General features: G+C 39.1%; 1 protein-coding gene across 1 annotated transcript; it reads right to left on the minus strand.

Annotated features, from left to right (window-relative positions):
* Nucleotides 1-1,794: 1,794 nt before the first annotated feature.
* Nucleotides 1,795-21,933, minus strand: LOC137735046 (putative receptor-like protein kinase At3g47110). The gene is made up of 3 exons (XM_068474405.1): nt 20,553-21,933; nt 2,340-3,656; nt 1,795-2,224 (listed from the first exon to the last, which is right to left on the minus strand). Exons 1-3 carry the CDS (start codon nt 21,931-21,933, stop codon nt 1,809-1,811), a joined length of 3,114 nt encoding a protein of 1,037 aa, XP_068330506.1. The 3' UTR covers nt 1,795-1,808.
* Between the last annotated feature and the right edge of the window lie 1,932 nt (nt 21,934-23,865).

The following is a 23,865-nucleotide window of genomic DNA, read 5'->3' on the forward strand; positions in this document are numbered from 1 at the left end:
CCTTCATATGAGTACGCTCATAGTTAGTACTCTTGCAAATTGCAATGCATTATGCGAGGTTGCAAATACGCTTGTTAAATCGATGTTATCTCGGTACGTCAGCATGTTGTTGACTAGATTGCCCCGTCTATGACTCCATGTCGCCTCATGACATTAACAAGAATAAATAAATAGTTAATAATCATGATGTTATTGTTGATAAGGATGCACACATTTTCTAGTTTCACGCACACTCCTATTTAATCATGTTTCTTGTTTTCAATTTGTTGATCATAATAAAGAGAAATGTGGGGGAAGCTGATATAGGTGTACGAAAATCACTTTCCTAATTGATATTGTTGATTTGTTATTGGAATAGTGCTATTTGAGAACATCACTACTATAAAAGTGATATTTGATAACTTCACAACTATAATATTAAAGTGCTATTTGATAACTTTTTTTTCTGGATGTTTTTTTTTTACAAAATGATACATTTACACTGAGGAGGTGGATAAATAAATCTACCTGGGGTAGTATAGCCTGTGGAGCGTTTTATGACACTGGAATTGTTTTCATGCAAAGGAGATGGGCAAGAAGCATCCCGGAGGTACCGAGAAGTACCCCGGAAATGTTTTCGGCTAATCTCTTTAATATTAGTATGGCATGATAACAAACATGGGACTAGACTAATAGTTAGTCCAGTCTAGTCCAGTGATAGTCTGTGAGGGCAAACAAACGCCCGTCACTGCTAGATGACGCAAGGACTTGGGAATTAATAGACATCACAACCTTGTGTCAATAGAAAGAAAATTGGATCAATGCGGTTTTTAGCTTTGATTTGTCAAACTATACCGATATCCACATAATTTCTCAAAGAATTTGATTCGTATTTTCCTACATACAAATCTGGATATGCCTGCTCCCACACCTTGGAGACTAATCTAGCAAAATTTCTCACTGCTCCCACACCTTGGTAAGCTCAAAAAGAAAAGGAAGGCACCATGACATCATTAAAGTACTTGGCCTCTTGAACTCACTCTTCATTCTCTCTAGTCAGTTATTTTCTTCAAATTTAAATTATATTTGGATTTGATTTTATTGAATCTAGATTGAATTTTTTCTAGTTGGGGTTGTGGGATGCGAGAAAAATGTCAGCGTAGAATATTCGTCTGATGGTTCACTCTTAAAAAAATAATTCCTTATAGTTAATTCACGTGGAGCCATATGATTGCTTTAGTGGGACCACATCAGCACACAAACGAAAGATATTGATGAGATTTTAACGGAATGACTAAGTTGATGTGCGATAGTGAAAGTCAATGACCAAATTTATTGATTTTTGAAACTCAGAGACCAAAATGAGGAGTTAGATCAATGTCAAGGACCATGTGCAATCCACATGTCATCATTTCATTGGATGTGTGGGTCCCACATACAAACTAATAGAATAGTTGACGGAATTTTAACGGAATGACGAAATTGATGTGGGATAGTGAATGTCAGGGATGTCATTGATTGATTTTGAAAGTGAGGGACCAAAATGATGAATTTGATCAATCTCAGGGACTATTTGTAATAAAAATCAATTTAAAATTGCATGATTAATAAGAACAAGAACCAAACTTAGATTGACAAATTCCAAATTTCCAAGCAAATATAAAGATGATCTTACAAATTAAGATCATTTACAAAACATACAAAATGAAATTGCAAAACAGGAAATCCACCTCGTCATCATTCAGAAGATCACCATGCAAAGTTCAAGCACTATCATGGGATTTTATTTAACGATAACAGGGTATTATTACTCACTACTTGGATCGTCATCACGGATACTCTCTAGGCATCCTAGTTCCAGTTAGCATATCCCTTATTAGACTCAATTCAGCTACCACATTGCTCATGTCTTTTCTCTCTTTCGGCATCGCTACAGAACAAGCAACTCCTACTCTTGCAATGGAAGTCAAGCACTCTACAACCCTTTTTCTTCGATCATTTAGGGCATGATTCCCCCTATTACTTCTGGGATTAGTACTGCTGTTGCTTTCTTCTATTTGAACAAGTAGTGGATCACATATTTCTCCCACACGTTCTGGTAGAGCCATCATAACAAAATTGTGCAGATCCATACCACCTTTAAACATGTCATCTATCGGCCTCTTGCCAGTTAACATCTCTAACAACAATATACCATAGCTATATACGTCGCCATATGTTGACACCTCGCCTCCCATTCCATACTCTTAAGTTATATGCACAAAAACATAGCTTTGTTCTTATGTGTGACTTCAAAAAACTCATGCTATATACAAAACCATAGTGCAAGCACAAATAAATATATACAAAAGAAAATTTACCTGGGGGAGTATAGCCTATGGTGCCTTTTATGACATTGGAACTGCTATCGTGCAAAGGAGATGGGCAAGAAGCATCCCGGAGGCACCTTGCTAAACCGAAATCACCAACACAAGCAGTCATGTCACTGTCTAACAAAATGTTGCTGGGCTTTATATCACGATGAACTATTGGCATGTGGGAGCGGTTGTGCAAATAATCCAGAGCACACGCTACATCGATGGCAATGTTAACTCTTTGAGTGAGATTCAGATTCTTTGGCAGATTGGCTGGCCTATCCACTCCTTGAGCTGATATGTGCAACCACTCATCTAGGCTTCCATTCACCATGAACTCATACACCAGGGCTTTGAAATCGTTTCCTTGAAAATCAATGCTTGAACAAGCAGTCAGTAGCTTGACAAGATTTCGATGCCTAATGCTTTTCAAGGCTTCACATTCAGTTATGAAACTTCTAAAAGCTCTTGAAGTTTGAAGATTGAGTACTTTCACCGCAACAAGTCTTTCTTCAAGCTGATTGATAATTCCCTTGTACACGGATCCAAAACTACCAGCACCGATCAAATTTGAAGCAGAGAACCCATTAGTTGATTTGAGGAGATCTCCATAGGACAGTTTCAAGAGTGAAACCCCCGGTGATGATCCTGAAGTTGACTCAAATGCTCTAGCTTTTCTTGATCGATAAAGAAGCGCAAGTAACAACACCAAGACCAAGCCAACAACCCCACATGAAACTGAGATAATTAAGTTCAGCTTAGGAGATAACCTTCGCTTGGATTGCGCAGAGATGCACTTGGGCAATCTTAAGTGAGGTATACCTCCACAAAGCCGTGTGTTTCCCACAACAGATACCGAACTTGCATTCTTGAAAACTCCTTGGATTGGTACTGCACCTTCAAAATCGTTAAATGAAAGGTTCAAATTCTGCAAGAATGGGAAACTCTCCAAGTAGTTGGGAATTATGCCAGACAAGTTGTTGCGAGAGAGGTCAATATATTCAATTCCTCTCAAAGAGACCAAGGATTTAGGAATTGTCCCCTGCAATAAATTCTCTCTCAGAGACAGAGCCCTCAAACTTGTGCAACTCCCTAAGCTTTGTGGAATCTCACCAGATAACTTGTTTTCAGAAACATCCAAGAAAACAAGATGCTGTAAGTTACCTACTTCCATGGGAATGGATTCAGTAAGTTGGTTTACAGATAGATCCAAGTAAACAGGTAAATTGATGACTTGTTTTGGAATTGGACCGCTAAGATTGTTGTGGGAAAGATTCAATTCTAACATAAACCTGCAGTCTCTGAGACTTTGTGGTATGCTGCCTTTGTTGGAAATTCAAATCAAAACAGGTTGCTATTGTTGAAAATCAATGTCAAAGTTAGGCATGGAAAGTTAGGCAATGTTAGGTATGGTTGAATAAAAATTATTAGGTGCAATTAATGTGTTTTGTGTGGTAATAAATAATCTTAGTTTAATCATTTGGTTTGCTATAAATACCCAAGCTCTCAAGCATTGTAAATCATCCCATCCGAATCCCACTTCCAATTGTGAAGAAGCTTGTAAGCTTTCTTATTCCAACAGTTTGTAAACCTTTTTCATATATCAAAGTCCAAGTGTTTTGCCAAAGCTTGTTGCTTCCCTCCTTTCTCTATTTCTTTCTTTGTCCAATTTTATTTGAGAGTGCAAAGTGAAAGAGGTGTGATAGAGTTTGTAAACTTATCACCCACATATTTTGGTATTGAGTTAGTAAACTGTCAAATACCAACAATTGGTATCAGAGCCAGAATACCATTCTGGTAGGTGCAGCAGTTATGGCGTCCAACTTAGTGCAACTCCAAGTTCCCACATTGAAGAAAGAAAATTATGAAAGATGGTGCATCCAATTCAAAGCATTGTTTGGATCACAGGAGCTATGGGAAGTTGTCAGTAGTGGGTATGTTGTACCCACTGCCGAGCAAGAAGCCGTATATACTGCGGATCAAAGGAACACTCTCAAGGACTTACGAAAGAAGGACCAAAAGGCGCTGTATCTTCTATACCAGGGTTTGGAAGATTCAACGTTCGAGAAGGTTGCAGAAGCAACAACGAGCAAGCAAGTATGGGATACACTCAGTACAATCTACAAAGGAGTAGATCGAGTCAAGAAAGTGAGGTTACAATCACTTCGAGCAGATTTTGAAACTGCTCATATGAATGAAGGGGAGAGCATCTCCGACTATCACTCAAGGCTCATTGTGATAGTAAATCAGATGAGGAGAAATGGCGAGAGACTCGATGAAGTACGAGTTGTGGAGAAGATACTCCAGTCACTCACATCTAAGTTTGAGCATGTGGTGACTGCCATTGAGGAATCCAAGGATTTGGAGGTGATGAGCGCAGAAGAGCTACTAGGATCCCTCCTAGTTCACGAGCAACGCATTCAGAAGAATGCAAGCCCCACAACGCTAGAGCAAGCCTTGGAGTCAAAGTTGAATATTGACAAACCAAATAAAGGTCGTGGGCAGTGGAACTCACGTCGTGGGAGCTCATCCAACCGTAGCCGAGGACGAGCCCGAGGAAGAGGTCGAGGCTATGCACAAAATCAAGGTCAGTCTCAGGAGTGGAGATCTACTCGAGGAAAGGCGCATATCCAGTGTCACAACTGTAAGCAATATGGACATTATGCCAATGAATGTTCACATAAAAATGGTGAGCATGTCAACATGGCAGAATCAAGTGGAAATACTGATGAAGAACTTACAGTCTTACTAGCACACCATGATTCCAGTAGCCAACAAGATGTTTGGTATTTGGACTCTGGTGCAAGCAATCACATGTGTGGAAAGAAGGAGTTTTTTGCCGAACTCAAAGAAGGGGCCTATGGATCTGTAAGTCTTGGTGACTCCTCAAAGTTGCCAGTTGAAGGCAAAGGGAAGATCAAGATCATCCAGAAGGATGGAAGAGAAGAATACATCTCCGATACCTACTACATACCAGGTATGAAGAGCAACATTCTGAGCATTGGTCAACTGCTCCAGAAAGGGTACATTATACATATGGAGAACATGCTTCTCACTCTCAGGAATGCAAGGAGAAAGCTTATTGCACGTGTTCGAATGTCAAAGAACCGGATGTTTCCGTTGAATTTGAACACAAAGATTGGAAGCTGCAACATCGGTGTAATGGAAGATGAGTCATGGAAATGGCATCTTCGATTTGGCCATCTTAATTTCAATGGCCTAAAGTTGCTGTCAAGTGGAGGAATGGTTCGTGGTCTACCCCAGATTGAAGCCACACGCCAAGTATGTGAAGGTTGTGTGCTTGGCAAGCAAGCACGACTATCGTTCCCTGTTGGTGATACATGGAGAGCAAAGGCACCACTGCAGTTGGTGCACACAGATATATGTGGTCCATTGGATCCCATGTCTTATGGAGGTAATAGGTATTTTATTACCTTCATTGATGATTTCAGTAGAAAGACTTGGGTCTATTTTCTTAAGGAGAAGAATTTGCCAAAAGAGTTATGGGCAGAAGCTGTAGCTTGTTCGATTTATTTGTTGAATCGATGTCCAACAAAAAGTGTCAAGAGGATGACACCACAAGAGGCTTGGAGTGGATACAAGCCGAATGTTACACACCTAAGAATTTTTGGGTGTGTTGCATATGCTCAAGTTCCAGAAGCCAAGAGGAGGAAACTTGATGATAGAGGTGAGAAGTGTGTGTTTGTGGGCTATAGTGAAGAGTCCAAGGCATACAAGCTCTACAACCCACTAACTGGCAAACTAGTGGTTAGTAGAGATGTCATCTTCAGTGAGGAAGAGACATGGACGTGGAACAACAAAGAAGTCAGTAAAGAGAAGATCGTCTCCACTAATTTTGAAGAACCAGAAGTTGTACCACCGATTGAGCAACAGCCTGCTCAAACAATCACAACAACTCCAGTGCACAGAATTGCAAGGAGTGGTCCTACATCTAGTGAGGAAAGCAGCTCCTCAACTCCAGTGAGGTTAAGGAGTCTCACAGAGATTTATGGACAAGAAGAAGAAGAAGAAACCAACCTTTTCTGCTTGTATGCAGACCACGAGCCTTTCTCATTCAATGAAGCTGTGGAAGAAGATTGTTGGAAGAAAGCCATGGAAGAAGAGATCCATGCCATCGAGAAGAATGACACTTGGGAGCTGACAAAGCTCCCACCAAATCAGAAGGCTATTGGTGTCAAGTGGGTTTACAAGATCAAACGCACTGCAGATGGGAGTGTGGATCGATACAAATCAAGGCTTGTAGCAAAGGGCTACAAACAGAAGTATGGAGTGGACTATGATGAAGTCTATGCTCCAGTTGCGAAACTTGACACGGTAAGATTGCTAATCTCTCTTGCCGCACATCATAAATGGAAAATTTATCAACTAGATGTCAAGTCAGCCTTCCTTAATGGAGTACTTGAGGAAGAAGTGTACGTGGAACAACCGGAAGGCTTCCAAGTACAAGGAGAAGAAGATAAGGTGTATCGTTTGAAGAAGGCTTTGTACGGCCTCAAGCAAGCACCACGAGCTTGGAACTCAAGGATCGACAACTACCTTCACCAAAATGGATTTCAGAAATGTCCATACGAGCATTCAGTTTACATGAAGAATGGTGAAAAAGGGGAGTTCTTAATTATTTGTCTCTATGTAGATGATTTATTGTTTACAGGAAACAATGAGGCAATGTTCCATGAGTTCAAGCAATCCATGTTCAGTGAATTCGAGATGACTGACAATGGATTAATGTCATACTTTCTTGGCATAGAAGTGAAGCAAGAAAGTGATGGTATCTACATCTCTCAACAAAGGTACATGAGAGACATATTGAAGAAGTTCAATATGGACAAGTGCAACACTGTCAATACCCCAGTCGCAACTGGATTGAAGCTGTCCAAAGGAGGAGAGGGTGAGTTTGTAAACTCAACAGTGTACAAAAGCCTCGTTGGAAGCCTAAGGTACCTTACAATCACAAGACCTGATATAGTTTATGGTGTTGGACTCGTGAGTCGATACATGGAAACACCAAGGGAGTCTCATTGGCTGGCCGCCAAGAGAATTTTGAGGTACATAAGAGGTACTCTAAACTATGGTCTATTTTATAATTTTGGTGAAGATGCAAAATTATTTGGTTATTCAGATAGTGATTGGGGAGGTGACCAAGATGAAAGGAAAAGCACAACTGGCTATGTGTTTTTTCTAGGATCAACAGCTTTCTCATGGACTTCAAAGAAGCAATCAATTGTTGCTTTGTCATCATGTGAAGCCGAGTATGTTGCTGTAGCCTCAACCGTGTGTGAGGCAATTTGGTTAAGAAATCTGTTGAAGTCAGTGTGTCATCCACAAGTGGAATCGACTGTGATTCACATAGATAACGTGTCTGCAATCAAACTTGCAAAGAATCCTGTTCAACATGGAAGGAGCAAGCACATTGATACCAGGTTCCATTTTCTAAGGGACCATGTGAAGCAAAAGACAATTGAACTTGTCTACTGTTGATAGAAGCATATTTATGCGCCTTTGTTAGCTAGTTCTTATGCATTTATGTTGTGTTTTCTTACTTAATTTAGTGTTTAAAGTCATTTTCGTGTGTTTATAGGTTCATATGGCTAAGGATGCAAAAGGATGCCTTTCGGAGCCTTTTGGAGCAAATTAGAGATTGGAATGGATTGCATATGCTTAAAGCCAAGTAGATGGACGAAATTGAAGACCAAAGGAATGAAAATGAAGAACAAAGAGTTCACATTCATCACCAACACAACCATACATCCACACATTCTTTCTCCATCATTGCCGTGCAAAACACCATCATTGCAGCCACATGCACATTCCACTTAATCATTTCAGATTTCCACCATCAACAAAGAACCATTCATTAATCATTTACACTTTAATCATTCAACCACATTCACACATCACCCATTCACCTTTGTGCCATGCTTCTACCTTTATTCAAGCCCTTCCACATAACCTGCCTTCATTCATTCAGAAAATGCATTCCTTGCCGTGGCTTACATGCATTTCCCACTACCTTTCATTTCAGCCAAATCACATGCATTCCCACATGCATTTCCACCCACATACACCCATAATCATTCAACACATGCATCCATAATCATCTCTCAAAACCGTGCATTTCATGTTCATTCCAACCTTTATTCCACATGCACTCCCTTTAAATAATCAACCCACATGCACCATTCAAACATAAACCCATTCACCACCAGAAAACAACCATGCCGTGGGTTCCCATTCCAGATTTCCAACATTCCCTTTTATTTTCTGTCAAAACACATGCATTCCCACCCTTTAATCACATGCATTTCTGCCACATGCATCTCCCATCACCATTTCAGCTTTCCACCTAATTCCTAGTCATCATGTTCCCCCCATTTCACCTATAAATAAACATGCATTGCAGCCACAAAATACACACTCTTCCATTTCAGAAAACCATCTCTCATACACATTCATTCACGCCAGAAATTCCTCCCCTCTCTCTAGCACTACCATACTTCACCATTCTTCATATTTTCTGCCCAAAAACACTCCTTGCCTTCCCCTACATCCATCCCTACCCTAAACACATCATTCTACATCATCCATAACCACCAAAACTCACCAAAACCCCTTGTGTCGCAGCAACTAGAGGAGAAGAGGCCTAAACGTTCATACAATTCAAGATTGAGTTGTTGGAATTTTTAGGTGTACTTCGATTCTTGTTTTCAATATTTACTTTGTTATTACTCTCTAAGTTTGTTGTAATCATGAGTGGCTAAACCCCTAATTAGTTAGGGGAAAGTTTGAAGCCATGAACATGTTTGAAATATGAATTGATTTCTTCCAATTGTGATTTGTTAAGTTGTGATTGTAATTCAATTATCATGTTTATTAAAAACTTGTTTTTGTATGTTGATTAGGGATGCATACTTAGTCTTCATGCATAAACTCGATGCTAGTTTATAAACGAGTTTCACCTAATCGTCACAAGTTTATAAACATGAGTAGTGAAGGTTGCTAGTCACAACCGCGTTAATTGAATTCTTGGCAAAAGTATCATGCATTCATAGTTACAATTGCCTCGTCAACACTTATAATTTTCATAGAGCATAATGATCTCTCATTGTATCTCTTCTATGCATTCATGTTGAGAACCATTGGAGAATGATTTGAATTGTCGCATGCATCATCCAATTCAATAACATAAGGAAAATTTGAGAGTTAATTAGTGCATCACGGTTAACTTGGGGTGTTGAGCATCATAGTTAATGAAAAACAATTGGAGAATCGATTCATATATATAAATGTATCATGTGTGGAGAATGGACCTCTAACTAATCCATCCATCATCTTATTTCTCAAATCTGTTTATACAACCTGCCTAGTTTATTAACTTGTTTTGTTAATTCAAATTTCGTCAAATCAAAACCCCCCTTTACTTTCTTGTTCCTTGGTGCTTAAAATCTGTTTAGTTTATGTTTTAAAGTGTTTTGATTCAATTTTATTTCCCAATTTCGTCCAAATTCACCAAAGTGCTCAAAACTGCCCAGAAAGTGATTTTAAGGCAGTTTTGAGTGTTTTGGGTGATGTTTGAGTCTTTTGGTTTATTTTAGTGTTTTAAAGTTTAGTTTTGCATTCTTTGAGTCTAGTATAGTGTTTTATATTGTGTTTTTACGTTTTTGAGTCAAATCCAAGTCATTTTGCAATCCCTCCTAATCCCCGGTTAAGAACGATCCCTACTTACATACTTACTACAATCAATAAAAAGAGGGTTTAATTTATGCGCGTATAAATCTCGCATCAAATTTTGGCGCCGTTGCCGGGGATTAGCAAAATTGCTAATCTCTTGTGTTTTTGCCGTATGTTTTTAGTGTAATTTACCTAGTTTTCTTATTTTGTTTTGTTTTCTTGGTTTAGGTACTAGTGCATGACGCGGAGTTCTCAAACTGTGCATGCACATATCTTGGACTTTAACGACGATTTTGAACGTGATTTGAGAAGAAAGAGGAGGCATCCCGAACCTAGCGAACCTAGTGAACCTAGTGAACCTAGTTCAAGTTCAGAGGCCGAATCTGAGTTTGAAAGTGTGGAAGAAGAAGTTATGGCAGCGGACAATCGGACCATTAAAGAGCTTTCGGCCTCGGGGTTGGCCAATGCCGCACCATTATGCATTCAATACCCCGCGGCTGCCCAAGGCAAGACCGATGAATTCGAGTTGAAGTCAAGCTTGTTGCACCACATTCCAAAATACCATGGGCTTTCCATGGAAGATCCCAACAAGCATCTCAAGGAGTTCGAGGTTGTTTGTTCGAGCATGACACCCATAAATGTCGATGGGAACATTCTAATGATGAAAGCTTTTCCATTCTCTCTTGTGGAAAAAGCTAAGGATTGGCTTTATGAATTGGCACCCGGGACCGTTACTTCTTGGGAGAGCATGAAGAGAGCGTTCTTGGAGAAGTTCTTCCCTACTTCAAGAGTCATTCTCTTGAGGAAGAAAATTAGCGGAATCCAACAAAGTCAAGGAGAATCTTTTCCGGCATACTACGAGCGTTTTAAAGCCCTTGTTGCATCATGTCCTCAACATCAAATGAAGGAGGAGCTTCTCCTTCAATATTTCTATGAGGGCCTTCTTCCCATTGAAAGGCAAATGCTCGATGCTTCGGCGGGAGGTGCATTGGTAGACAAAACTCCTATGGCAGCCAAGACCCTAATCGCAAACCGTGCTCTAAATGCACAACAATAAGAAGGACTTGGGCAAAGGGACCCCCCACGGCAACACTTGAATGAGGTAAGTTCTCAATCCGATATTCAATCTCAGATAGCTAATCTTACTTCTATTGTGTCTCAGATGGCCGAAGGAATGAAGATACAAGGATCGATTGTATGTGGTGTATGTTCTATCCAAGGACACCCTTCGGAAAAATGCCCACAATTGATTGAGAATGGGGGATGGGAGAGTGCAAATGCCATTGGATTTCCGAGCCACAATCAACCAAGGAATGATCCATATTCCAACACTTACAATCCGGGTTGGAGAGACCATCCAAACTTCAAGTGGAAGGAACCTCAACAACCTCAACAACAAGGAGGCTTTAGACAACAACCCCCGGGGTTCTACACCAAGCCATTCGGCCCCAATCCAAACCAAGCACAACCTGCCCAAAACAATCAAGGTACGTCGTTGGGAAATGAAACACTTCTTAAATTACTTACCAATTTGTCTCAGGGGCAAGAAGATCAAACCAAAGCCATGCAAAACCAAGACAAAAGGGTGGATCACTTGGAGAAACAAATTGGGCAGATTGCGGAGTTTGTAGGACAATTCCGAGACAAAGGCAAGCTCCCTAGCTCAACCATTGTCAATCCAAGGGGAGGATTCGAATCTGCCAAGGCAATCATGTTGAGAAGTGGTAAGGAGGTCGAAACCACCCCAAGCACGTCCAAAACAAGTCAAGAAGAGGACGTGTTGCTGCAAGAAAAGGAGGAACAAGGAATAAAAGCCACGGCAAGGGTGAAAGAATCTTTGCCGCAGCCCCCTATTGTGCCAAAACCGTCCAATATGCCTAAGGTAAGTCCAAATTCGACTTTATCAAGTTCTATTCCACTAAACGTGCCCTTTCCTAGCAGGTTTAGGCAATCAAAAAAAGAGGAGAGTGAAAAGGACATTTTGGAAACCTTTAGGAAAGTTCAAGTCAACATTCCGCTCCTTGATGCAATCAAGCAAGTCCCTAAGTATGCCAAGTTCTTAAAAGAGCTTTGCACAACGAGGAAGAGGATTTCAAACAGGGAGGTGGTCCAGGTAAGTGAAAATGTCTCTGCTGTGTTACAAAGGAAATTACCCCCTAAATGCAAAGATCCGGGTAGTTTTACAATTCCGTGCGTTATTGGTAATACTAAGTTTGAACAATGCATGTTAGACTTAGGGGCTTCGATTAATGTTATGCCATACTCTATTTATGCATCTATGAACTTAGGTGAGCTCAAAAATGATGGTGTGATAATTCAATTAGCCGATCGTTCTAATGCATATCCAAAGGGTGTTTTGGAAGATGTTTTGGTACAGGTTGATAACTTGATTTTTCCAGCGGATTTCTACGTGCTTGACATGGAGGATTCACCCCATTCCACCCCATTACCGATTCTATTAGGGAGGCCCTTCATGAAAACAGCCCGCACCAAGATAGATGTGTTTAAAGGAACTTTAACGATGGAATTTGATGGGGAAGTCATTGATTTCAATCTTTCTGAAAGTATTAAATTTCCTAAGGACGATCATTCTTGCTTTTCTATTGATATAATTGATGATTTGGCGCAGGAATTTCTCGATTCTTTGGAGAGGGATACACTTGAAACAACAATTGCACAAGGAATTGGGCAAAAATCTGGTTTGGCCATGCCTAGAAGTGAAGATGAGGCCGAGATGGTTGCTGCACTTGAGTCATTGCCACAACACTTTGGTAAGCCTCCAAAACCGAGTCCAATTCCTGTTTCGACTAACAAGTTGTTACCTTCAGTGATTCAGGCACCCATTCTTGAGCTTAAACCATTGCCGGATCATTTGAAGTATGTCTATTTGGGAGACGATGAGACGTTGCCTGTCATAGTTTCCTTATCCCTCACAGCAATGGAGGAGGAGAAATTGATTCGGGTGTTGAAAGAGCACAAGACGGCCATAGGATGGACCTTGGCCGACATAAAGGGTATTAGTCCTACAACTTGCATGCATCGCATACTTTTAGAGGAGGGAGCTAAACCAACCAGAGAGGCTCAACGCCGGCTCAACCCTCCAATGATGGAAGTTGTGAAAAAGGAGATTATCAAGCTTCTAGATTGTGGGGTGATCTATCCTATCTCGGATAGCCGTTGGGTTTCACCGGTTCAAGTTGTGCCAAAGAAATCCGGAGTGACTGTGGTGAAGAATGAAGAAGATGAACTTGTGCCTACACGCATTCAAACCGGTTGGAGGGTGTGCATTGACTATAGAAAGCTAAATGCCGCAACAAGGAAAGATCACTTCCCTTTGCCATTCATTGATCAAATGCTTGAAAGGTTAGCCGGTCATTCTTTTTATTGCTTTCTTGATGGTTATTCGGGTTATAATCAAATTGTCATAACGCCGGATGATCAAGAAAAGACCACCTTTACTTGTCCATTTGGTACTTTTGCATATCGTCGTATGCCATTTGGTTTATGCAATGCACCGGCCACTTTCCAACGATGCATGGTAAGTATCTTCTCTGATTATGTTGAAAAGATAATTGAAGTATTTATGGACGATTTTAGTGTGTTTGGAGACTCATTTGATGCTTGTTTGCATAATCTCACTTTAATCTTGAAAAGATGCATGGAAACTAACCTTGTTTTGAATTGGGAAAAATGTCATTTTATGGTTAAACAAGGTATAGTTTTGGGTCATATCATCTCTGAAAAAGGAATTGAAGTTGATAAGTCTAAAATAGATCTTGTACGTCACTTACCCTCTCCTACGTCGGTTAGAGAGGTCCGTTCTTTTCTTGGCCATGCAGGATTCTATCGACGATTTATCAAGGACTTTTCCAAGATTGCACAACCCCTATGCCGCCTACTCCAAAAGGATGTGTCTTTTGAGTTCAACGAGGCGTGTGAGAAGGCATTCAAGCATCTAAAGGACTTACTCACCACGGCACCCATCATAACTCCCCCGGATTGGTCCATTCCCTTTGAATTGATGTGTGATGCATCGGATTATGCACTTGGGGCTGTTTTGGGTCAAAGGAAAAATAAACAGCCACATGTTATTTATTATGCTTCACGCACTTTAAATGATGCTCAATTGAATTATTCTACAACCGAAAAAGAACTTTTGGCGGTTGTATTTGCTTTAGATAAGTTTAGATCATATCTTCTTGGTACTAAAGTAATTGTTTTCACTGACCATGCAGCCTTGAAATATCTTCTCACCAAAAAGGAGGCTAAGCCAAGACTCATTCATTGGATGCTCCTACTTCAAGAGTTCGATCTTGAAATCCGAGACAAGAAAGGGTGTGAAAACGTGGTGGCTGACCACCTAAGTAGAATGGTGCGTGAGGAAGAGTCCACCCCCATTTTAGAAACATTTCCGGATGAGCAACTTCTGTCCATTGAGGTAAGAACCCCTTGGTATGCCGATTTGGTCAATTTCTTGGTGTCTAAGCAAGTTCCTAGTACCCTAAACAAGTTCCAACGTGATAAACTTGTTCATGATGCACGTTTTTATGTTTGGGATGATCCATATTTATGGAAATTCTGCCCAGATCAGATTGTGCGTAGATGTGTGCCCGAATCTGAATTTAATTCCATTCTTACATTCTGCCATACTTATGCATGTGGGGGACATTTTGGCACCCAAAGGACAGCCCTAAAGGTGTTACAATCTGGATTTTATTGGCCTAATCTCTTTAAAGATGCTAAAATGTTTTGTGTAACATGCGATAAGTGTCAAAGAACAGGTAACATAGGGCCTAAGGACCAAATGCCGCAACAATCTCTCTCTTTTGTGGAAATTTTTGATGTTTGGGGTATTGATTTCATGGGACCCTTCCCTCCATCTTTTGGTTTCACTTATATCTTGCTAGCTGTTGATTATGTTTCCAAATGGGTGGAAGCCAAAGCCACCCGTACTAACGATTCTAAGGTTGTTGCAGATTTTGTGAAATCTAATATTTTTGCTAGGTTTGGGATGCCACGAGTTTTAATTAGTGATGGGGGTTCTCACTTTCGTAACCGCACCATTGAAGCTTTGCTCAAGAAGTACAACGTTACTCATAAGGTTTCCACACCTTATCACCCTCAAACCAATGGGCAAGCGGAGGTTTCAAATAGGGAGATCAAACAAGTCCTAGAGAAAACCGTGGGACCCTCAAGAAGAGATTGGAGTTTGCGCTTGGACGATGCATTGTGGGCCTATCGTACGGCTTACAAAACTCCCCTTGGCATGTCACCTTTTCGGCTTATATATGGTAAGCCATGTCATTTGCCCGTTGAGTTAGAGCACAAGGCACATTGGGCTGTGAAAACCTTCAATTTGGACATAGACGCTGCTGGAGTTCATAGGAAGCTCCAATTAGATGAACTTGAGGAGATTAGGAACGAGGCTTACGAGAATGCTCGCATCTACAAGGACAAGACGAAGGCTTATCATGATAAGATGCTTCGTACCAAAACGTTCTCCAAGGGGCAGAAAGTGTTGCTTTTTGATTCAAGACTTCGGTTATTCCCTGGTAAGTTACGTTCTAAATGGATTGGACCTCTTGTTGTTACTAATGTTTTTCCTCATGGTGCAGTCCAAGTCCAAAGCTTAAAAAGTGGCCAAGAGTTCAAGGTGAACGGACATAGATTGAAGCCATACTATGAGAACTTTGTGGAGCATGTCGTGGAGGAGATCCCACTCCATGCCGTGGGCTCCAATGGAGCATGAACGTGTCTTCGTCCGGCTGCAAGACGTTAAAGAAAGCACTACTTGGGAGGCAACCCATGCAATTCAACAAAGGAAGCTCAAGGAATCACTCCAATTCCAGATTTGCGTTCCTAAACCCTTCACTTTGTTGTTTATTTCGAATCTGCCTATTTAGTTGTTTTACTTGCTGTTTGTGTGTTTCTTTGTGTTTTGTGTGATTTTATGCTTGAAACATTGAGGACAATGTTTGATTTAAGTGTGGGGGGGGGGGGGGGTAACTAAGTGTTTTTGTTGCAAATTCATGGGATTTTATCACCCTTTACTTATAGACTTGTTCCTTGCTGTTTTTAAGTGTTTTTAAGCAGTTTTGGTGTGTTTTAGTGTGTTTTGAAGTAAAAATCCGAAAATCACATAAAAATTTGAAAAATTTGTTTTAAAAACCCAAAAAGAGTTGTTTTCAAAGTGTTTTTGTATGTTTGTTTTTGTTTTAGGGTACCTTCCAACACAATGATGAGGATTCGGTTTGTAATTACATGGCTGTTAAAGAGAGTGATTAACATAGATGAAAGTTGATTTACTCTTTGTGTATGCTTGGTTGTGGTTATAACTTATGACTTCACATGCAATCATAAAGAAAAAAAAAAAAATCAGTTTTTGTAACATGCTTGAAGGAAGGAACTCAAATTAACGCTACAACCTTGTGAGACTTGAGCCTAAACGTTTATTTGGAGAGTTAGAATCTGTGCATTTTTGTTTTCTAAGTCGTTGCATGATCTCATTATTCTTTGCTTGGTTACTACTTAGAGGCGTTTCATCATTTAGTTCCAAATGCTAGAACTCATGCCCATTTCATTCAAAGCATGTTATTGATTTGCATAACACAGATTCAAGATGAAGTTGTGTAGTGACCACCACCTTAGCCATATTGCCGTGTATCCCATGTCATTTTATGTTTAAGTTAACCCACATTATCCTCACCTAGCCTAGATTAGGACCATCCACACCCTTGTTCTTAAAGCTTAGTAAAGCATGATTCAAATTGAATTTCTTTCGATTTATGTTGGCAGAAAACAAGTGTGGGGGAAGTGTTCTTGTGTGAGAATTTGTGTGCCATAGGCACGGCATGAAAGAAAAGAAAAAGAAAAAAAAAAAAAAAAAAAAAAAAAAAAAAAAAAGGCGTGAAAAGTATGAAAAAGAGTTGAAAAGAATTCCAAAGTATTGTTTGTTGAAGTAAGGGTCCAAAACAATGAATTCGGCCCTAAGGAGTTGTCTAAGTCTTCCCCTTGTGTTTTAAAGTTAATTTCTGCAATCTAAATGAATTCTAAGTCTTAAGTACACTACTTTGCTTACTATTACTTGAAGAACGCTTGTTCTCCTTATCTTTTCTTTGTTAACCACTACCCCAAGCCCCGTTACAACCCTTGACTTCATTCTTGAGTGTTATGTGTTTCAATTTGTGGAGTTTGAATTTGGTATGAGCATATGGTCATTAGTTCTCGCATCTAAGTAGTAGCATTCCATTCATGAGATCATTTCTAAACATGCTTATTAACTCCATAAATTGCGTTCTTTGTTATACGTATATGTGAGCATTCGTTTTCATATTTACATCAATCTTCTCACATATAACTAGTATAGGGTGTGTAGTTAGAAAATCTGAGTGAAAATTGAGTGCATATCTTGTAAGGATTGAGCAAATTCTCTAAGGCATGTTACTACATTCAAAACATTCTTTTAATCGATTAATTGTGAACTAGTAAGTGGTGACTATGATTAAGTATGTTTTCAATTGTAAAGATGACTCAAATCTGTGGGGATGATGATTTTTAACTTGTCATGTACCATTGGAAATCCCTGAGGTGAACGTTGGAAGGTTTAGGTTATGTTTTGTTTATTTGTTTTGCTCGAGGACTAGCAAAAGCTAAGTGTGGGGGAATTTGATAGAAGCATATTTATGCGCCTTTGTTAGCTAGTTCTTATGCATTTATGTTGTGTTTTCTTACTTAATTTAGTGTTTAAAGTCATTTTCGTGTGTTTATAGGTTCATATGGCTAAGGATGCAAAAGGATGCCTTTCGGAGCCTTTTGGAGCAAATTAGAGATTGGAATGGATTGCATATGCTTAAAGCCAAGTAGATGGACGAAATTGAAGACCAAAGGAATGAAAATGAAGAACAAAGAGTTCACATTCATCACCAACACAACCATACATCCACACATTCTTTCTCCATCATTGCCGTGCAAAACACCATCATTGCAGCCACATGCACATTCCACTTAATCATTTCAGATTTCCACCATCAACAAAGAACCATTCATTAATCATTTACACTTTAATCATTCAACCACATTCACACATCACCCATTCACCTTTGTGCCATGCTTCTACCTTTGTTCAAGCCCTTCCACATAACCTGCCTTCATTCATTCAGAAAATGCATTCCTTGCCGTGGCTTACATGCACTTCCCACTACCTTTCATTTCAGCCAAATCACATGCATTCCCACATGCATTTCCACCCACATACACCCATAATCATTCAACACATGCATCCATAATCATCTCTCAAAACCGTGCATTTCATGTTCATTCCAACCTTTATTCCACATGCACTCCCTTTAAATAATCAACCCACATGCACCATTCAAACATAAACCCATTCACCACCAGAAAACAACCATGCCGTGGGTTCCCATTCCAGATTTCCAACATTCCCTTTTATTTTCTGTCAAAACACATGCATTCCCACCCTTTAATCACATGCATTTCTGCCACATGCATCTCCCATCACCATTTCAGCTTTCCACCTAATTCCTAGTCATCATGTTCCCCCCATTTCACCTATAAATAAACATGCATTGCAGCCACAAAATACACACTCTTCCATTTCAGAAAACCATCTCTCATACACATTCATTCACGCCAGAAATTCCTCCCCTCTCTCTAGCACTACCATACTTCACCATTCTTCATATTTTCTGCCCAAAAACACTCCTTGCCTTCCCCTACATCCATCCCTACCCTAAACACATCATTCTACATCATCCATAACCACCAAAACTCACCAAAACCCCTTGTGTCGCAGCAACTAGAGGAGAAGAGGCCTAAACGTTCATACAATTCAAGATTGAGTTGTTGGAATTTTTAGGTGTACTTCGATTCTTGTTTTCAATATTTACTTTGTTATTACTCTCTAAGTTTGTTGTAATCATGAGTGGCTAAACCCCTAATTAGTTAGGGGAAAGTTTGAAGCCATGAACATGTTTGAAATATGAATTGATTTCTTCCAATTGTGATTTGTTAAGTTGTGATTGTAATTCAATTATCATGTTTATTAAAAACTTGTTTTTGTATGTTGATTAGGGATGCATACTTAGTCTTCATGCATAAACTCGATGCTAGTTTATAAACGAGTTTCACCTAATCGTCACAAGTTTATAAACATGAGTAGTGAAGGTTGCTAGTCACAACCGCGTTAATTGAATTCTTGGCAAAAGTATCATGCATTCATAGTTACAATTGCCTCGTCAACACTTATAATTTTCATAGAGCATAATGATCTCTCATTGTATCTCTTCTATGCATTCATGTTGAGAACCATTGGAGAATGATTTGAATTGTCGCATGCATCATCCAATTCAATAACATAAGGAAAATTTGAGAGTTAATTAGTGCATCACGGTTAACTTGGGGTGTTGAGCATCATAGTTAATGAAAAACAATTGGAGAATCGATTCATATATATAAATGTATCATGTGTGGAGAATGGACCTCTAACTAATCCATCCATCATCTTATTTCTCAAATCTGTTTATACAACCTGCCTAGTTTATTAACTTGTTTTGTTAATTCAAATTTCGTCAAATCAAAACCCCCCTTTACTTTCTTGTTCCTTGGTGCTTAAAATCTGTTTAGTTTATGTTTTAAAGTGTTTTGATTCAATTTTATTTCCCAATTTCGTCCAAATTCACCAAAGTGCTCAAAACTGCCCAGAAAGTGATTTTAAGGCAGTTTTGAGTGTTTTGGGTGATGTTTGAGTCTTTTGGTTTATTTTAGTGTTTTAAAGTTTAGTTTTGCATTCTTTGAGTCTAGTATAGTGTTTTATATTGTGTTTTTACGTTTTTGAGTCAAATCCAAGTCATTTTGCAATCCCTCCTAATCCCCGGTTAAGAACGATCCCTACTTACATACTTACTACAATCAATAAAAAGAGGGTTTAATTTATGCGCGTATAAATCTCGCATCAACTGTCACACCAAGGAACAAGTGGCAGACATCTTCACAAAGCCATTGCCAATTGAAACATTCCGGCTACTGCGTGAAATGCTAGGAATGAAGGCGTTTTGATTTGAGGAGGTGTGTTGGAAATTCAAATCAAAACAGGTTGCTATTGTTGAAAATCAATGTCAAAGTTAGGCATGGAAAGTTAGGCAATGTTAGGTATGGTTGAATAAAAATTATTAGGTGCAATTAATGTGTTTTGTGTGGTAATAAATAATCTTAGTTTAATCATTTGGTTTGCTATAAATACCCAAGCTCTCAAGCATTGTAAATCATCCCATCCGAATCCCACTTCCAATTGTGAAGAAGCTTGTAAGCTTTCTTATTCCAACAGTTTGTAAACCTTTTTCATATATCAAAGTCCAAGTGTTTTGCCAAAGCTTGTTGCTTCCCTCCTTTCTCTATTTCTTTCTTTGTCCAATTTTATTTGAGAGTGCAAAGTGAAAGAGGTGTGATAGAGTTTGTAAACTTATCACCCACATATTTTGGTATTGAGTTAGTAAACTGTCAAATACCAACAGCCTTGTAACTGGTTTGACTGGAGATACAAACTACTTAATGAAGTTAGATTTCCTAGAGATGACGGAACATTACCTGACAGTTCATTGAAAGCTAGATATAGGCCATAAAGCTTATTCAGTTTACATATTGAACTCGGTATAGTGCCTGCCAATAAATTTGAAGAAAAGCTTAGTCTCTCCAAGTTGATAAAATTTCCAATCCCGATGGGAATGTTTCCGCGTATCTGATTCCCTTTAAAATATAGTTCTGTGAGCTTTGTTGAGAGGTTGCTCATAGATTCAGGAAGCACTCCTCCAAAATTATTGAGGCCGGCAGCTAAAACTTCTAAATTAGTGCAATTAACTAGAGAAGAGATGAAATCTAAGTCACCTTCCTCATTATTTCCAAGATTGTTTTGATCAAGTTCAAACCAATACAAATTTGACAGGCGTGCCAGACTAGGCACTTTCCCAATAAACTTATTGGATGTGATAGAAAATAGTGAAAGGTTTGAGGCATTGGAGATTGAAGCTGGTACTGGTCCAGTGAATTGGTTTGTATGGAAAACAAAGATTTGGATGTGTGGAAATATAGTGTGGCCCAAGCCAGGAGGAAGAGTTCCATGAAGGTTGTTTTGAAACAAAATAATGATTGTAATTGACGAGAGGTTGTATATGGAGGGAGGGATGGTACCATTCAAATAATTTACAGCTAGTGAAAAAGTAGTCAAGCTTTTCAACTGGCCAAGGCTATTTGGAATACCTCCATGCAGATTATTTTTTAGCGCAGATAGCATCCAAAGAGAAGAAAGATTCCCAAAAGAAGGTGGGATTTTCCCATAAAAATGATTCTTGCCTAATAAAAGTACCTGAAGCTTGGACAATGAGGCAATTTCAGTTGGAAGTTCGCCACTAAGAGTGTTGCCATATAAGCCAAGGTATTGGAGGTTAGAGCAACGTGATATGTTGAATGGAATATGACCACCAAAGGTGTTGTTATCAAGGTGTAGTCTTTCCAAGCGGAACAAACGTCCAATTTCTGGAGGGATGGTGTGACTGAAGCTATTGTTTTGAAGGTATAAAATCCTCAGAAAGCTCAAGTTTCCAACGTGGGGAGATAGGTGGCCTGCCAGGCCGCTTGATTGGAGGTCGAGCACTGTAACTCTCTGGTGTCTGCGGCCACAAGTAACGCCTGGCCAATGGCAGAAGTGGAGGGATTCATTCCAAGAGGTAAGGATGCCGAGGGTATCAGTCACGATTTCAGCTTTGAAGGCAAGCAAGGAAAGCCTATCCACCTTATTTCCCGCTAAACGCGAGGAGGAGGCAGAGCTAAAGAGAAAGAGAAGAAAGAGTGGTTGCATGAAAATAAACCAAATGCTAATATGAATACTTGAGAACTCCATTTTAGCTAGGCTGCAAAATGTAGCTCTGGATATTTATGTAACTGTTAGACGCAAAGAATGGAGTCAATTTCAGGGTCCGAATTGGGTTGCACAGCTGGTTTCTGCATGCATGCCGTCGTTGACGGGTTGGGGAACACAACATAGCTTTTGCACTCACAATAATTCTTAATTCAAAAATGCTACTCTTATCAAAATTTTCATATAATATTTGTATCAATAAAGGGCTTAACTCTGTCAAAAATGCTAATCTTACTATATTTGTATTATCTCTCTAATAGAGATGAGACCTACATGTGTTTGTGGACCAACCTCTATTAAAAAAGCGGTAGAAATAATAATACAAATATGCGATAAGTGTTGCACTACTCGAGTAACATACACGTTGGTTCTTGACCAAAAAAAATGACTTTGACGTTTTACGTAAGAATTATCATAAAAAGCAGAAAGTAAAGGAGGCAGATTGTCTGCCCTCTTGTTTGGGTGCCCTTCCCCCTTCCCATCCCCTCCTATTTGTGCAGTCACAGTTAAGCCACGTCAACATTTATATTCATATTACTTTTTGTCTTATTATCTCTATAAAAAAAGATCAATATAAAATGTTGACGTGGCTTAACCGTAACCGTACAAAATAGGAGGGGATGGGAAGGGCACCAAACAGGAGGGCAGACAATCTACCTCCGAAAGTAAAACGTAGAGACCCACTAGCTAGTTTTCCACCGTATTGGAAGGTTCATGCAAAGTAGCTAGCTAGTTTTCCACAATATGGAAATGCAAAGTAGGTAAGACTAGAAAAAGTGCCCGTAAGTATGTAAGACTAGAAAAAGTGCCCGGGCATTGCCGCGTCTCTTATGCTTTGAGTTTCAAAACTATATAGAACATGTACGATTTGTAAATATATACATATATATATATGTATATAATAGCGATACTATTTACATACATGTCAAATGTGGGAAGAAAATTAGTCCTTTTGTTCTAAATCAAGATTATTGCAGCTGAGAATGAGCCTCTCCAAAATTGTATTCTGACATTTTATCACACATAATTTCAAATTTCCAAACAAACATAAAGCCGATCTTACAAACAAGCGTTTTATGTCTCATAAGGCGAGGCGTAAGAACACCAAATTAAAATAGGATTTTATCACAAATGATCTCTGAAATGAATCAAACTCATCATTTTGGTCCCTTATTTTCAAAATCAATCAATGTCGTCCCTGACATTCATTATCACACATCAATTTGGTCATTCTGTTAAGATTCCGTCAATTATTCTGTTAGTTTGTATGATAGACCCACAAATCTAATGAAATTGTGACAAGTGGATTGTACAAAATAAGGGTTTTTATCGCAAATGGTCCCTGACATTAATCCAACTCCTCATTTTGGTCCATGGGTTTCAAAAATCAATAAATTTGGTCTCTAACTTTCAATACCACACGTCAATTTAATCATTCCGTTAAAGTTTTGTCAATATTTTTTGTCCTACTTATCCAATCATAAGACGCCACGTGGATTAACTATAAGAAACTATATTTTTTAAGATTTAAAGCTAAAAGTAAAATAAGAAACTAAAAACCAAAACTAAAGAAAAAAAGTCATCATCGTCTTCACTAGGTTAAGCTCAAAAAGAAAAATAAGGCACCATGACACCAATAAATGCCCGTCAATGTTAGATTAAGACTAGGGAATTAATAGACATCATAGCCTTGTTAATCAATAGAAAGAAAATTGGATCAACGCGGTTTTTAGCTTTGATTTGTCAAACTATACCGATATCCACATAATTTCACCAAGAATTTGATTCATATTTTCCTACAGACAAATCTGGATATGCCTGCTCCCACACATTGGAGACTAATCTAGCAAAAAATTTTGCAAAATGGATTCGAAATCTAAATTAAATCTTGATAATAAAATTTCTCGTTCGAAA

The sequence above is a fragment of the Pyrus communis genome, chromosome 5, assembly GCF_963583255.1.
Source record: "Pyrus communis chromosome 5, drPyrComm1.1, whole genome shotgun sequence".
Taxonomy (NCBI): domain Eukaryota; kingdom Viridiplantae; phylum Streptophyta; class Magnoliopsida; order Rosales; family Rosaceae; genus Pyrus; species Pyrus communis.

Bases quoted from the DNA above. Each gene is read 5' to 3' on its own strand.
- LOC137735046 (XM_068474405.1), bottom strand. From the start codon at position 21,933: ATGGAGTTCTCAAGTATTCATATTAGCATTTGGTTTATTTTCATGCAA. The intron at 3,657-20,552 runs GCTGTTGGTATT...TTTCCAACAAAG, and splicing joins CCAGTCAAACCAGTTACAAG to GCAGCATACCACAAAGTCTC. The intron at 2,225-2,339 runs GTAAATTTTCTT...ATATAACTTAAG, and splicing joins CATAGGCTATACTCCCCCAG to AGTATGGAATGGGAGGCGAG.